The sequence below is a fragment of the Pristiophorus japonicus genome, chromosome 17 (genome assembly GCF_044704955.1).
Source record: "Pristiophorus japonicus isolate sPriJap1 chromosome 17, sPriJap1.hap1, whole genome shotgun sequence".
Taxonomy (NCBI): Eukaryota; Metazoa; Chordata; class Chondrichthyes; family Pristiophoridae; genus Pristiophorus; species Pristiophorus japonicus.
In genome coordinates this window covers 107765744-107780726 of record NC_091993.1, presented here as the reverse complement: position 1 = coordinate 107780726, position 14983 = coordinate 107765744, and the positions used below count along the sequence as shown (strand labels likewise).

The following is a 14983-nucleotide window of genomic DNA, read 5'->3' as shown; positions in this document are numbered from 1 at the left end:
GATGGTCGCGCCACTGTGTCACGGGAAATTGATCTGAATGACCCTGTGTATGTGCTAAACTATGGACATGGTCCCAAGTGGATCGTGGGCACGGTGATAGCTAAAGCAGGGAATAGGGTGTTTGTCGTCAAACTAGGCAATGCACAAATTTGCAGAAAGCACCTGGACCAAATGAGGCTGCGGTTCACAGACTGCCCTGAACAACCCACAGCAGACGCCACCTTTTTCGAGCCCACAACACACTCCCAAAGGATCAGCAACACCACGCCGGATCAGGAAATCGAACCCATCATGCCCAACAGCCCAGCAAGGCCAGGCTCACCTAGCAGCCCTGCAGGGCCAATAACAAGGCAGGCCAGCGAGGGCACAGGCAACACACCAGAACAGACATTTGTACCGAGGCAGTCCACCAAGGAAAGAAAGGTTCCCGACCGCCTCACCTTATAAATAGTTTTCACTTTGACTGTGGTGGGGTGGGGGGGGAAATGATGTTGTGTATCTGTAAAGCTTGCACTCCCATGTTCCGCCACCAAGGAGCTCATCCCCTGAAGTCCCAAGGGATCCCAGCATCCCTTGGGAGAACTGTTTATAAGCCGGCCCCTAAGGCCTGTACCTCACTCTGGAGTGTCTCAATAAAGACTGAGGTCACTGTTACTTTAACCTCCCTGTGTGCAGTCTCATCTGTGTTAGGAACTTTCCCTCTAGTAATCAGCTGGTGATTAAAAAGTAACTTCAGTTTCAAGTATACTCTTGTTACCAGAATTTCCATGTTCCCACTCGTCTGCAGTCTGATCCTATTCCCCAGCTCGGATGTGTTACAGCTTTGCAGCTGGGTTAGTGGTCCTGATCCGTTCTTTACAAACACTACCTTTCAGAGGCATAAAGTACAATATACTCTTCACATTTTTGGTTTCCTGTTTAGATGATAAATACTAGCGCTCGGGAATGGGACACATTTCTACTTTTTCACCTAGTTTTTTTCATGATAGGCTTGTGTCTGGTATACAAGGACCAGATATGGTATAAAACTCTTTGTTGTGTCCCAACTTCAGTGATGATCTCCTTCACTGCCTAACCAACCACTTATGGTTTCCCTGAGTAAGGTTGCTATGCTGCAGCCTGTGTTCACTAGGAATGAGCTTAAATGCCTGTTTGAACTAATATAAAATCTTTACATGTCACAGGCAGGACTTTCATCTCTATCATTAGTCCAGACTGGCCTTGAATACGGGCCAGTTTTTCCCATCCCTCCTTCTTCCAGTTATTTAGGGCCCAACATTGGCCATGACTTGCATCAACTTTAAAATGCCATTTTCCCCAAAAATATTTGCTCCAGAGTAAATCAGTTAGGTACGATTTTTTTTTTAGGTTAGTTTATTTTTCAAAGGGGGCGTTCCCAGTCACTTACGACAGTTTTGGCCATTTATGTCACTTTGGCCAGCAAAAACTTACTCCAAATCCACTTAGGTCAGCGTATGTGGCCAGCTCTGAAAAACCTTGCGGGCAGTTAAGAAAAAGCAGTGCACATTCAGCAGACATTAGGGCAGGGATAGGGGAGGGAAGGGAACTGGAGAGGACCTCAACAACCAAGCACCAAACATTAAGGAAAAGCTCAAACCATTATAATACAATTAAAAAAAAAAGTAAATCCTACCTTATCTTTAAAGTCTGCCCGGGAAAGGCACCAAAACTCTCCTCCTCCTTTCCCCCCATCCCCCACCCCCCAAAAAACTCTCCTCCTCTCCCCCACCTCACCAAAAAAAAAACACTCCTCCTCCCCCTTCTCCCCCCCCCAAAAAAAACTCTCCTCCTCCTTCCCCCCCTCAAAAAAAACTCTCCTCCTCTCTCTCCTCCCCCCCAAAAAAAACTCTCCTCCTCCCCCTCCCCCTCCCCCCCAAAAAAACTCTCCTCCTCCCCCTCCCCCTCACCCCTCAAAAAAAACTCTCCTTGTCCCCCCCCTCAAAAACTCTCCTCCTCCTCCTTCCCCCCCTTCAAAACTCTCCTCCTCCTTCCCCCCCCTCAAAACTCTCCCCCCTCCCCAAAACACTCCTCCCTCCTCCTCCTCCTCCTCCTCCCCCCAAAAACTCTCCTCCTCCTCCTCCCCCCCAAAAAAATCTCCTCCTCCCTCCCTCCCTCCCTCCCCCTCCCCAAAACTCTCCTCCCCCCAATCAAAAGTTTCAAGCACAGCCACTAAATAAAAAAATAAAAGCAAAATCCTTACCTGCCCAGGAACTCAGCAGGCCGGCCGGCCGGTGCGGGAGGCCAGTTGGCCCGGGATAGGGTGCGGCGAGATCGGGGCGTCCCTTCGGCCGGGGATAGGGGCTGCGAGCATCAGGTCCTGCTCACAGCCCACAGGACGTGCTGGGAGGGCAGGAGCATGCGCGCAGTTCTCACTGAGCATGCGCGCTGGTGCCAGCAATGCTTTGTGCGCTGGTCTGTTGCCCGGCCCACCCCCCCGCCCAACTCAGCCTCCACGCCACGCCAGGACTCCGGGGACTCCGAAGAGCAGCCAGGATGTGGCCCCTTTTTTCTGGCGCCCTTTGCAGTGCGCAAAGTCGGCGCGCTTCAGGTCAGTGCGCCGAAAAAAGGGGTTGGCCAACGTTGGGCCCATAGCTAGGTTTAGCAATTTTGGTTTGCATTGACACAGTAATTTTTAGAGGAACCCAAGTTCACACCGTATGCCCTGTACACGGTTCTTCCTGATGGATTATTTTTTGGATGGAAAAGATGAACCAATTATCCAGATGAAATTGAATTACACTGTCTTGTTAAGAGTTGACATCTTCTCAAAGCCGTATGATTCTACAGCAGAGGAGAAATGGCAGTAGTTTTGCTTCAGTTTGTAACCTGTGTGGAGCAACAACAATTACATCTGTGATGCATTTTTGCTTTCGCAAGTATTAGCTTTTGTAAAATATTTATCCTGGACAACTTTGCTGATTTTTACTTCTGACTCTATTTTGTGAAAGCTGTGATAATTCTTTAAAATGTACCCATTCGTTAAGCTGACCACCACCAATTCTGACTTATCTGATTATTGCAATACAACAAATATCCGAGAGGATTTTGGATTGGTGTGAAGAAAAGCAAATATTTTGGACCAGACTCTAAAATAAACAGTCCAATAGGGACGGAGGGTGCAGATTATGTTTTAAAGAAGGATTTAGATTTGCTGTGCATATTGAGAAATGACAGATAAATGAAATGTATTGCATATTGGGAGAAAGTAGAGGGAGTATCAGCACAAGGAGACTTTGAAAGGGACCTGGCAGTGGCTGTAAACCTTTTGACATCAAGGCTGACATGCTGGAGTAGCAATTTAATTTTTAAAAAACCGTTGGGTTACTGAGCTTAAATAGTGGTGTATAGGTTTCTGAGGTTGCAATGCACTGATGGGCCACAGAGTGTTTGTGTTTGTGGTTGCCACTCTTAAAAAGAGATGTGCATGGAAAAGCAGCATGTTAGATCCAAGTTTAAAAGGGATAAGATTGGAGTGGAGATTAGAGAAGCTGTTCAGTGAGTCGAATGTTAAGGTGTATATGAAGTATTACATGGTATAGATAAGGTCAATCCAGATTATTGTTTCAATGCTGTAGGGCAAAGGGACATCAATTGAAGTTAGTGGAAAATAATTACAGATCTTATTAAAATGTTTAGAATTAAATGATAAATGTTTGGAATAATCTACTGGGTAAAGTTGTGGAATTAAACATCATCATCATCATAGGCAGTCCCTCGAAATCGAGGAAGACTTGCTTCCACTCTTAACATGAGTTCTTGGGTGGCTGTACAGTCCAGTACGAGAACCACAGTCTCTGTCACAGGTGGGACAGATAGTTGTTGAGGGAAGGGGTGGGCAGGACTGGTTTGCCGCACACTCTTTCCGCTGCCTGCACTTCATTTCTGTATTCTCTCGGCGTCGAGACTCGAGGAGCTCAGCACCCTCCCAGATGCACTTTCTCCACTTAGGGCGATCTTTGGCCAGGGACTCCCAGGTGTCAGTGGGGATGTTGCACTTTATCAGGGAGGCTTTGAGGGTGTCCTTGTAACGTTCCCGCTGCCCACCTTTGGCTTGTTTGCCGTGAAGGAGTTCCGAGTAACGCACTTGCTTTGGGAGTCTTGTGTCTGGCATGCAAACTGTGGCCTACCCAGCGGAGCTGATCAAGTGTGGTCAGTGCTTCAATGCTGGGGATGTTGGCCTGGTCGAGGACACTAACGTTGGTGCATCTGTCCTCCCAGGGGATTTGTAGGATCTTGTGGAGACATCGTTGGTGGTATTTCTCCAGCGACTTAGGTGTCTACTGTACATGGTCCATGTTTCTGAGCCATGCAGGAGGGTGGGTATTACTGCAGCCCTATAGACCATAAGCTTGGTAACCGTTTTGAGGGCCTGGTCTTCAAACACTTTTTTCCTCAGGAGTCAAAAAATAGGGTGACTGGAATACAAGGTGAACTTTTCTTGTTTTTCATTGTTTTATTTAGTTTCGAAGTTTTTTTGGTACATTTCACTCTGTGTATAATTTTAAAGGAGATTATCTTGACCTTTAGCACAGTTTTTATGTTTTGCTTATTATCTTAAGGAGGGCAGCAAGGCTGAGTAGAAGATAAGTTGAGCTTTTTGTCAGTATCGTGAGTATAAGAAATCTAATGAAGACTAATGCATTGTTCTTTTCAGTTGTTGAATGTCGGCGGCCTGAATCGTCTGCACATATCCGTATTGTATCAGGATTTGGACCCATATACAAATATCTACATTCGATCACCTACCGCTGTCATGCAGGTTATGAAATGGTTGGCCGCAGTGTCATTGAATGCAGTGAGAATAACATCTTCGTGCCACCACCACCTACTTGTAAATTAGGTGAGTACCCATCTTGTACTTGGGGACAGAAATAAGTCTGTTAAAACAATATATTTTGATGTGATTATTTCCCAATTCCCATGGGGTTTCTTGTTCCTCTTCGCTCCAATTAAGACTTCTAAAAATAAAAGTTTCATACTTTTGAGTGACCTAATGAGCAACAGAAATATTGATCGCGTTTTAAGAGAGATCCATCATTTCTTTTGTTTGTAGTCACAAAAGCACACACCATTTTCACACACACATGTTGAGTTGGTGGGTAGAAGCTTGCCGCTTGTATGACAATTAAGGAGAATGTTCCTCTCGCCAATTAAGCCAAATGACCTGGAATTCAAAACTACTGTTAACACATTGCAACAAAAAGAACCTTATGTCCTCCAATTGCAATTAAGTTGGAATGCATTCAGTTTATAAAAGTGAAAGAGCATAAAGACAGACACGTGTACTTAGAAATAGTAGTTCATTGCCACCATTGAGCATATAACTGACATTTCTACTTGCTGACCTACATTGGCTCCCAATTAAGCAATGCCGCATTTTTTTAAATTCTCATCCTTGTTTACAAATCCCTCCATGGCCTTGCCCCTCCCCATCTCAGTAACTTCCTCCAGGCCCGGGATCAAGCAAGGCTGTGTCATCACACCAACACTCTTCTCGATATTCCTTGCTGCAATGCTCCATCTCACCCTCAATAAGCTCCCCGCTGGAGTGGAGCGAATCTACAGAACAAACAGGAAACTGTTCAACCTCCGTCGCCTCCAGTCCAGATCCAAGGTCGTCTCATCCTCTTGAATTACAATATGAAGACGACATTTGCATTTGTGCACACTGAGGTCGAACTCCAAACCATCGTCAACACCTTCTGTGGTGAAGCATACGAGAGTATGGGCCTTACACTAAACATCCGTAAGGCAAGGGTGCTCTCTCAAACCTGCCCCTGCCACACAGTACTGCCCCTCCCAATTATCAAGATCCATGATGAGGCCTTGGACAATGTGAACCATTTTCTATACCTCGGGAGGCTACTGTCAACAAGGGCAGAAATCGATGACTAAGTCCAATACTGCCTTCAGTGTGCCAGTGCAGCCTTTGGTCGACTGAGGCCATCATCCCCAGCATCGAAGCATTGACCACGCTCGATCAGCTCTGACACGGCAAGCGAGCCCCAAGTGGACAGAGGAAACGCTTCAAGGGCACCATCAAAGCCTCCTTGAAAAAGTGCAACATTCCTACTTATTCGAGGAGACTTTGAAGGTTGTCTTGAAGCATTTTCTCTGCTCTCCTGGGACTCACTTGCCATGACGGAGCTCAGAATAGAGTGATTGTTTCGGGAGTCTTGCATCAGGCATGCAGACAATGTGGCCCGTCCATTGGAGCTTATTCAGCATGATCAATGCCTCCATGCTGGGGGTGTTGGCCTGAGAGAGAACACTGATGTTGGCACGTCTATCCTGCCAATGGATTTGCAGGATTTTGCAGAGGCAGCGTTGGTGGTATTTCTCCAGTGCTTTGAGGTGCTTGCTGTACATTGTCCATGTCTCTGTACCATACAGAAAAGCAGGTATCACTATTGCTCTGTAGACCATGAGTTTGGGGCCAGGTTTGAGATCTTCGTCTTCAAACACTCTTTTCCTCAGGCGATCAAAGGCTACACTGGCACACTGAAGGTGGTGTTAGATTTTGTCATCAATGTCTACCCCTGCTGACGGAGGCTCCCAAGGTATGGAAAGTGGTCAATGCTGTCCAAGGTCTTGTCGTGAATCATGGTAATCGGGGCAATTCTGTGTGGTGGGGGCAGGTTGGTAGAGAACCTTTGTCTTACGGATGTTTAATGTAAGGCCCAGTCTCTCATACGCTTCAGTGACGGTGTCAACGATGGTTTGGAGTTTGGCCTCCGAGTGTGCACAAACACAAGCGTCATCTGCATACTGTAATTCAATGACCGAGATTGGAACAACCTTGGTTCTGGACTGGAGGTGACGGAGATTGAACAATTTCCCGTTCGTCCTGTAGATTAGCTCCACTCCAGCAGGGAGTTTGTTAAAGGTGAGATGAAGCATTGCAGTGAGAAAGATTGAGAAGAGTGTTGGTGCAATGACACAACCTTTATTGACCCCGGTCTGCACTTGTATTGTGTCTGTGGTGGATGTGTTTGTAAGGATCATGGCCTGCACGTCGTCGTGAAGCAGGCGGAGGATGGTGACAAATTTTTGAGAGCAGCCGAATTGAGTAGGACACTCCATAATCCATCTCGGTTGCCAGAGTCTTGAAGGCCTTTGTGAGATCAAAAAAGGCCATATACAGAGGTTGATGTCGCTCTCTATATTTTTCTTGAATTTGTTGCGTGATGAAAATCATGTCCGTTGATGCTTCTTAGTGGGTGGAATCTGCATTGCGACTCTGGGAGGAACTCTTTGGCCACTGGGAGGAGACGATTGAGGAAGATTCTTGCACTAATTTTCCCTATGGCAATCAGCAGGGAAACTCCTCTGGAATTACCGCAATCGGACTTGTCTCCTTTTTTGAAGATGGTAACGATTACCGCATATCTGAAATCCTTTAGCATGTTCTCCTCCTTCCAGATAAGGGAGATGAGGTCATGGATTCGCGCCAAGAGTACTTCTCCGCTATGCTTTAGTATTAGTTTATTGGAGATTCCATCTGCTCCAGAAGCCTAGTTGTTTTTCAGCTGTCGAATGACCTTTTCAACCTCATGCTGGGCTGGGATTGTGCCAAGATAATGGTGGGTAGCATTAACGGCGGACGACGAGGATGGTGGAGAGAATCCACCGCCATCGGCGCTCAGTACCGCGGACACTAGCATTTTAGCACTCCAATCGTTAGTATAAACACCCTGGCTCTTGAGTTCAGAATAACTCCACGAGACTGTGTTGTTAGTTCAAACCATTGTGACCTTGGTCTCTTTTAATATAACTCCAAACTGAGGCAGCACAATGGTAGACTGCCTTTTATACCTGCTTGCTCCAGGGTACACAGGTGATCCATAGGTCTCCCACAGGTGTGCCCCCTAGTGGCAAGTCTTACACATAGGTGAGGTTCACATCCATAAGAGCTCTCACTTAATGTGGATACTGGTCGTGATTAGCCAGCTTTATTACAGAATAGCTGTTGAAGTTCTATCTGCAGCGGCCGCCCTGTTGAAGACTGCACACCGGCGACGGTGGATCCCCACGGGCAGCGCAGCTGCCTCTCAGCAGCAGGATAGCAGAGCGGTGGGCAGGGTAGTGTCAGGTAGAGACCTGAGGCCAGCATTGAGAAAGGGGCCCAAGGCCAGCTTCAAGGGAGGTGGAGACGATCATCGAAGTCGGGACAGTATTAGATTAAATTTGATAGATTAAAGATAGTTTAGATTGAAGGAAGAGGCTTATAATGTTGGCAAAAGAGTAGTATGCCTGAGGATTGGGAGGTTCTTAGAATTCAGCAAATGATGACCATGAAATTGATTAAGTAAGAGAATATAGAACTTGCGAGTAAAGTAACAACATATAAAAACAGATTTTAAAAGCTTCTATAGGTATGTAAAAAGGAAGAAATTAGCAAAAGTAAACGTGGATCCCTTGCAGGCAGAGACAGGAGAAATTATAATGGAAAATAAGGAAATGGCAGAGATATTAAACACATACTTACTTCTTTATCTTCATGGAAGAAGACACAAAAAACATTCCAGAAATAGTGGGGAACCAAAGGTCTAGTGAAAATGACAACATTAAAGAAATTGGTATTGGTCAAGAAATAGTATTTGAGAAAATAATTGGTCTATGAGTTGACAAATCCCCTGGACCTGATGGCCTATATCCTAGGGTTTTAAAAGAGGTGGCTACAGAGATGGTGGATGCACTGGTTTTGATTTTCCAAAATTCCCTTGATGTTAGAAAGGTCCCTGCAGGTTAGAAAATAGCAAACTTAACCCCACTATTCAAGAAAGGAGTGAGGGAAAACAGGGAATTATAGGCCAATTAGCCTTGACATCAATAGTAGGGCAATGCTAGAATCTATTATTAGGGATGTTGTAACAGGGCACTTTGAAAATTATATTACTGGGCAAAGACAACATGGATTTATGGAAGGGAAATCGTGTTTGACAAATCTGACAGTTTTTTGAAGTTGTGCCCAATATTCCCTTTCATTTTTCGGGGGGAGTGCGTAGCTCATTCAAAATACCATGCATGCCGTTTTTTCCTTTTTAAAAGCTGGCTCACCGGCTGCATGGGAGCTGCAGCTGCGCAGCTTAAAGGGAATGTTGGTTGTAACTAGCAGGTTGGATAAAGGGAACCCAGTGAATGTATTCTATTTGGACTATCCAAAAGAATTCGATAATGTGCCACATGTGGTTATTACGCAAAATTAGGGCTGAAGGGATTAGGGTAATATTTTAGCATCGATTGAGGATTTCTTAATGGACAGAAAACAGAGATAGGAATAAAGAGGTCATTTTTGGGTTGGCAGGCTCAGTGCTTGGGCCTCAGCTATTACAATCTATAATAATGATTTAGCGACTGAGTGCAATACATTAAAGTGCTGACTATGCAAAGCTAGGTGGGAAAGTAAATTGTGAGGAGGATGCTAAGAGGCTGCAAGGGGATATAGACAGGTTAAGTGAATGGGCAAGAATGTGGCAGATGGGGCATAATGAGCAGAAAGGTGAAGTTATCCACTTTGGTCGGAGAAATAGAAAAGCAGAATATTTTTTTAAATGGTTCGAGATTGGGAAATGCTGGTATTCAGAAGGACCTGGGTATCCTTGTACACAAATCACAAAGTTAACATACAGGTACTGTTGTGCATCTGTAAAGCATGCACTCCCATGTTCCGCCACCAGGGAGCTCATCCCCTGATGTCCCAAGGGATCCCAGCATCCCTTGGGAGCACTGTATATAAGCCGGCCCCTAAGGCCTGTTCCTCACTCTGGAGTGTCTCATTAAAGACTGAGGTCACTGTTACTTTAACCTCCCTGTGTGCAGCCTCATCTGCTAGGAACACAATAACTGGCGACGAGAATACGAATCCAACGCAAAGATGCAGCAAACTGTGGGCATCCTGGAGAAGATCTCGGAGGGTGAGGACTGGGAAGCCTATGTCGAATGGCTAGACCAGTACTTTGTAGCCAACGATTTGGATGGAGAAGGAAGCGCTGCAAAAAGGAGAGCGGTTCTCCTCACAGTCTGCGGGGCACCGACCTACAGCCTCATGAAGAATCTTCTGGCTCCGGTGAAACCCACAGATAAGTCGTATGAGGAGCTGTGTACACTGGTTCGGGAGCATCTTCTCCCGAGGGAGAGCGTGCTGATGGCGAGGTATCAGTTCTACACGTGCCAGCGATCTGAAGGTCAGGAAGTAGCGAGCTATGTCGCTGAGCTAAGGCGACTTGCAGGACGATGTGAGTTTGATGGCGACCTGGAGCAAATGCTCAGACTTTTTTGTACTGGGCATTGGCCACGAGACCATCCTACGAAAACGTTTGACTATAGAGACACCGATCCTCAGTAAGGCCATTGTGATAGCACATGCGTTTATGTCCACCAGTGATGACACCAAACAAATCTCTCAGCACACAAGTGCAAGCAATGTTCATAAATAAACTGGAACTGTGTTTGCGAGCAGAAATGTACAGGGCAGAACCCATAAGTCTGCAACTGCCAGAAGGCCTCAGATGACCCAGATGACTGAGTCCCCAACAAAGGATGAATGCAAGGCAATTCACACCTTGTTGGCGTTGTGGAGGCTTCCACTCAGCCTATTCATGCCGCTTCAAAGGGTATGTTTGCAAAAGCTGTGGAATAATGGGGCACCTCCAACGAGCTTGCAGACGAGCTGCAAGCACTGCAAAACCTGCTAATCACCACGTGGCAGAGGAAGATCGGTGCATGGTGGATCAAAGCAATTTCGAGTCTCAGAGTAGGCAGATGCTGAAGTACACGGGGTGCACACATTTTCGACGAAATGTCCACCTATAATGCTAAATGTAAAATTGAATGGCTTAACCGTAACCATGGAACTGGACACTATTGCTAGCCAATCCATCATGAGTAAAAAGATGTTTGAGAGACTGTGGTGCAATAAGGCATTCAGACCAGCCCTGAGCCCCATCCACACGAAACTGAGAACGTACACCAAAGAGCTTATCACTGTCCTGGGCTGCGCCGTGGTCAAGGTCACCTACGAGGGCACGGTGCACGAACTGCCACTCTGGATTGTCCCGGCCGATGGCCTCACACTGCTTGGGAGGAGCTGGCTGGGCAAAATCCGCTGGAACTGGGATGACATCCGAGCGCTATCACATGTCGATGAGGCCTCATGTACCCAGGTTCTGAACAAATTTCCTTCCCTTTTTGAGCCAGGCATTGGAAACTCTTCCGGGATGAAGGTGCGGATCCATTTAGTCCCAGAGGCACGACCCATTCACCACAAGCCCGAGCGCTACCTCACATGATGGTGAGAGTGGAAATCGAGCTGGACAGGCTGCAACGTGAGGGCACCATCTCCCCAGTGGAATTCAGCGAGTGGGCCAGCCCGATTGTTCCAGTACTCAAAAGTGATGGCACGGTCAGGATTTGCGACAATTATAAAGTAACTATTAATTGTTTCTTGCTACAGGACCAATACCCGCAACCGAAGGCAGATGATCTATTTGCGATGCTGGCAGGAGGCAAGGCATTCACCAAGCTCGACCTGACTTCGGCCTACATGACGCAGGAGCTGGAGGAGTCTTCGAAGGACCTCACCTGCATCAACACGCACAAGAGACTGTTCATCTACAACAGATGCCCGTTTGGAATTCGGTCGACTGCAGCGATCTGCCAGAGAAACATGGAGAGCCTACTCAAGTCGGTACCACGCACGGTGGTCTTTCAGGTCGACATACTGGTCACAGGTTGGAACACCGCCGAGCACCTACAAAACCTGGAGGAGGTCCTCCAGCGACTGGATCACGTAGGGCTGCGGCTGAAGAGGTCGTAATGCGTCATGGCAACAGAAGTGGAGTTTTTGGGGAGAAAGATCGCGGCGGTCGGCATTCAGCTCACAGACGCCAAGACAGACGCAATCAGGAACGCACCCAGGCCACACAACGTCACGGAGCTGCGGTCGTTCCTGGGACGACTCAACTATTTTGGTAACTTCCTACCGCCATTAAGCACCCTCTTAGAGCCCCTACATGTGTTATTGCACAAAGGTGAGAATTGGGTATGGGGAAAAAAACAAGCAATTGCTTTTGAGAAAGCCAGAAACATTTTATGCTCCAACAAGCTGCTTGTATTGTATAACCCGTGTAAAAGACTTGTGCTAGCTGTGACGCGTCGTCGTACGGAGTCGGGTGTGTATTACAACAAGCTAACATTGCGGGGAAGTTGCAACTTGTCGCCTATGCTTCCAGGAGCTTGTCTAAGGCTGAGAGGGCCTACAGTATGATTAGCGTGTGTGTTCGGGGTAAAGAAAATACATCAGTACCTGTTTGGCCTCAAATTTGTGCTGGAAACCGATCGCAAGCCCCTCACAAGATAGAGGCAGAGAGGTTGTTTCCACTGGTCGACAAGATAGAGGCAGAGAGGTTGTTTCCACTGGTCGGGGAGACTAGAACTAGGGGCACAGCCTCAAAATACGGGGGAGCCAATTTAAAACCGAGTTGAGAAGGAATTTCTTCTCCCAGAGGGTTGTGAATCTGTGGAATTCTCTGCCCAAGGAAGCAGTTGAGGCTAGCTCATTGAATGTATTCAAGTCACAGATTTTTAACCAATAAGGGAATTAAGGGTTATGGAGAGCGGGCGGGTAAGTGGAGCTGAGTCCACGGCCAGATCCGCCATGATCTCGTTGAATGGCGGAGCAGGCTCGAGGGGCTAGATGGCCTACTCCTGTTCCTAATTCTTATGTTCTTATGTTCTTATATCCCTGTTCGCTGAAAACAAGGGGATAAATACCAATGCCTCAGCCCGCATACAAAGGTGGGCACTCATGCTTTCAGCGTATAACTATACCATCCGCCACAGGCCAGGCACCGAGAACTGTGTGGATGCTCTCGGTCGGCTACCATTGCCCACCACAGGGGTGGAAATGGCGCAGCCTGCAAACTTGTTGATGGTGGTGCAACCCGCAGATTTGTTGATGGTCATGGAAGCGTTTGAAAATGATAAATCACCTGTCACGGCCCGCCAGATTAGGACATGGACCAGCCAAGGATCCTCTGCTGTCCCTAGTTTAAAAAAAACTGTGTACTGCTTGGGAGCTGGGCCAGCATCCCTGTTGAAATGCAAGAGCTAATTAAGCCGTTCCAGCGGCGAAAGGACGAACTGTGCATTCAGGCAGACTGCCTGTTGTGGGGTAACCGTGTAGTGCTACCAAAAAAGGGCAGGGAGACGTTCATGTCGGATCTCCACAGCACACATCCGGGTATAGTAATGATGAAAGCGATAGCCAGATCCCACGTGTGGTGGCCCGGTATTGACTCTGACTTAGAGTCCTGTGTACGGCAATGCAGTGTGTGTGTTCAGTTGAGCAACGTGCCCAGAGAGGCACCACTAAGTTTGTGGTCCTGGCCCTCCAGACCATGGTCGAGGATCCATGTCGACTATGCGGGCCCATTTCTCGGTAAAATGTTCCTGGTGGTGGTGGATGCTTTTTCAAAATGGATTGAATGTGAAATAATGTTGGGAAGCACTGCCACTGCCACCATTGAAAGCCTGAGGGCCATGTTTGCCACCCACGGCCTGCCTGACATACTGGTCAGTGACAATGGGCCATGCTTCACCAGTGCCGAATTTAATGAATTCATAACCTGCAATGGGACAATGGGATCAAACATGTCACCTCGGCTCCGTTTAAACCAGCCTCCAATGGGCAGGCAGAGCGGGCAGTACAAACCATCAAACAGAGCCTGAAACGAGTCACAGAAGGCTCACTTCAAACCTGCCTGTCCCGAGTACTGCTCAGCTATCGCACGAGACCCCACTCGCTCACAGGGGTGCCACGGCTGAGCTACTCATGAAAAGGACACTTAAAACCAGACTCTCGCTGGTTCACCCCAACCTGCATGATCAGGTAGACAGCAGGCGGCAGCAACAAAATGTAAACGATGGTTGCGCCACTGTGTCACGGGAAATTGATCTGAATGACCCTGTGTATGTGCTAAACAATGGATATGGTCCCAAGTGGATCGTGGGTACGGTGATAGCTAAAGAAGGGAATAGGGTGTTTGTAGTCAATCTAGACATTGGATAAATTTGCAGAAAGCACCTGTACCAAATGAGGCTGCGGTTCACAGACTGCCCTGAACAACCCACAGCAGACACCACCTTTTTCGAGCCCACAACACACTCCCAAAGGATCAACGACACCACGCCGGACCCATCACGCTCAACAGTCCAGCAAGGCCAGGCTCACCTAGCAGCCCTGCAGGGCCAACAACACGCCAGCCCAGCGAGGGCACAGCCAACACACCAGAACAGACATTTGTAACGAGGCGGTCCACCAGGGAAAGAAAGGCTCCCGACCGCCTCACCTTGTAAATAGTTTTCACTTTGACGTTGGGGGGGGAATTGATGATGTGTATCTGTAAAGCATGCACTCCCATGTTCCGCCACCAGGGAGCTCAGCCCCTGAAGTCCCAAGGGATACCAGCATCCCTTGGGAACACTGTATATAAGCCGGCCCCTAAGGCCTATTCATCACTCTGGAGTGTCTTAATAAAGACTGAGGTCACTGTTACTTTAACCTCCCTGTGTGTAGCCTCATCTGTGTTAAGAATGCAATAGATACAGCAAACAATTAGGAAAACAAATTGTAGGAACATAGGCTATTTAGCCCGTTGAGCTTGTTCCATCATTCAGTGAGATCGTGGTTGATCTGCGACCTAACTCCATATACCCGCCTTTGCCTCATATCCCCTAGTACATTTGGTTAATAAAAATCTATCAATCTCAGATTTAAAATTAACAATTGATCTAGCATCAATTATCATTTGCGGAAGAATTTCAAACTTGTACCACCTGTGTGTAGAAGTGTTTCCTAATTTCACTTCTGTAAAGTATGGCTGTAATTTTTAGACTATGCCCCCAGTCCTAGACTCCCTAACCAGCAGAAATAGTTTTTCTCTATCTACCCTATCTATTT

General features: G+C 47.2%; 1 protein-coding gene across 9 annotated transcripts in view; it reads left to right on the top strand.

The window, feature by feature from the left end:
* LOC139227891 (C4b-binding protein alpha chain-like) overlaps positions 1-14983 on the top strand; it is a 252040-nt gene that overhangs the window by 171047 nt on the left and 66010 nt on the right. For all 9 annotated transcript variants that reach the window (XR_011587483.1, XR_011587484.1, XM_070859024.1 and 6 more), the window contains one exon: positions 4676-4861. Coding sequence is in view for 7 of the 9 variants with exons in the window: in XM_070859024.1 (XP_070715125.1) it covers positions 4676-4861 (186 nt within the window). In the remaining 2 variants the exon portion in view is untranslated. The remainder of the gene's footprint in view (positions 1-4675; positions 4862-14983) is intronic.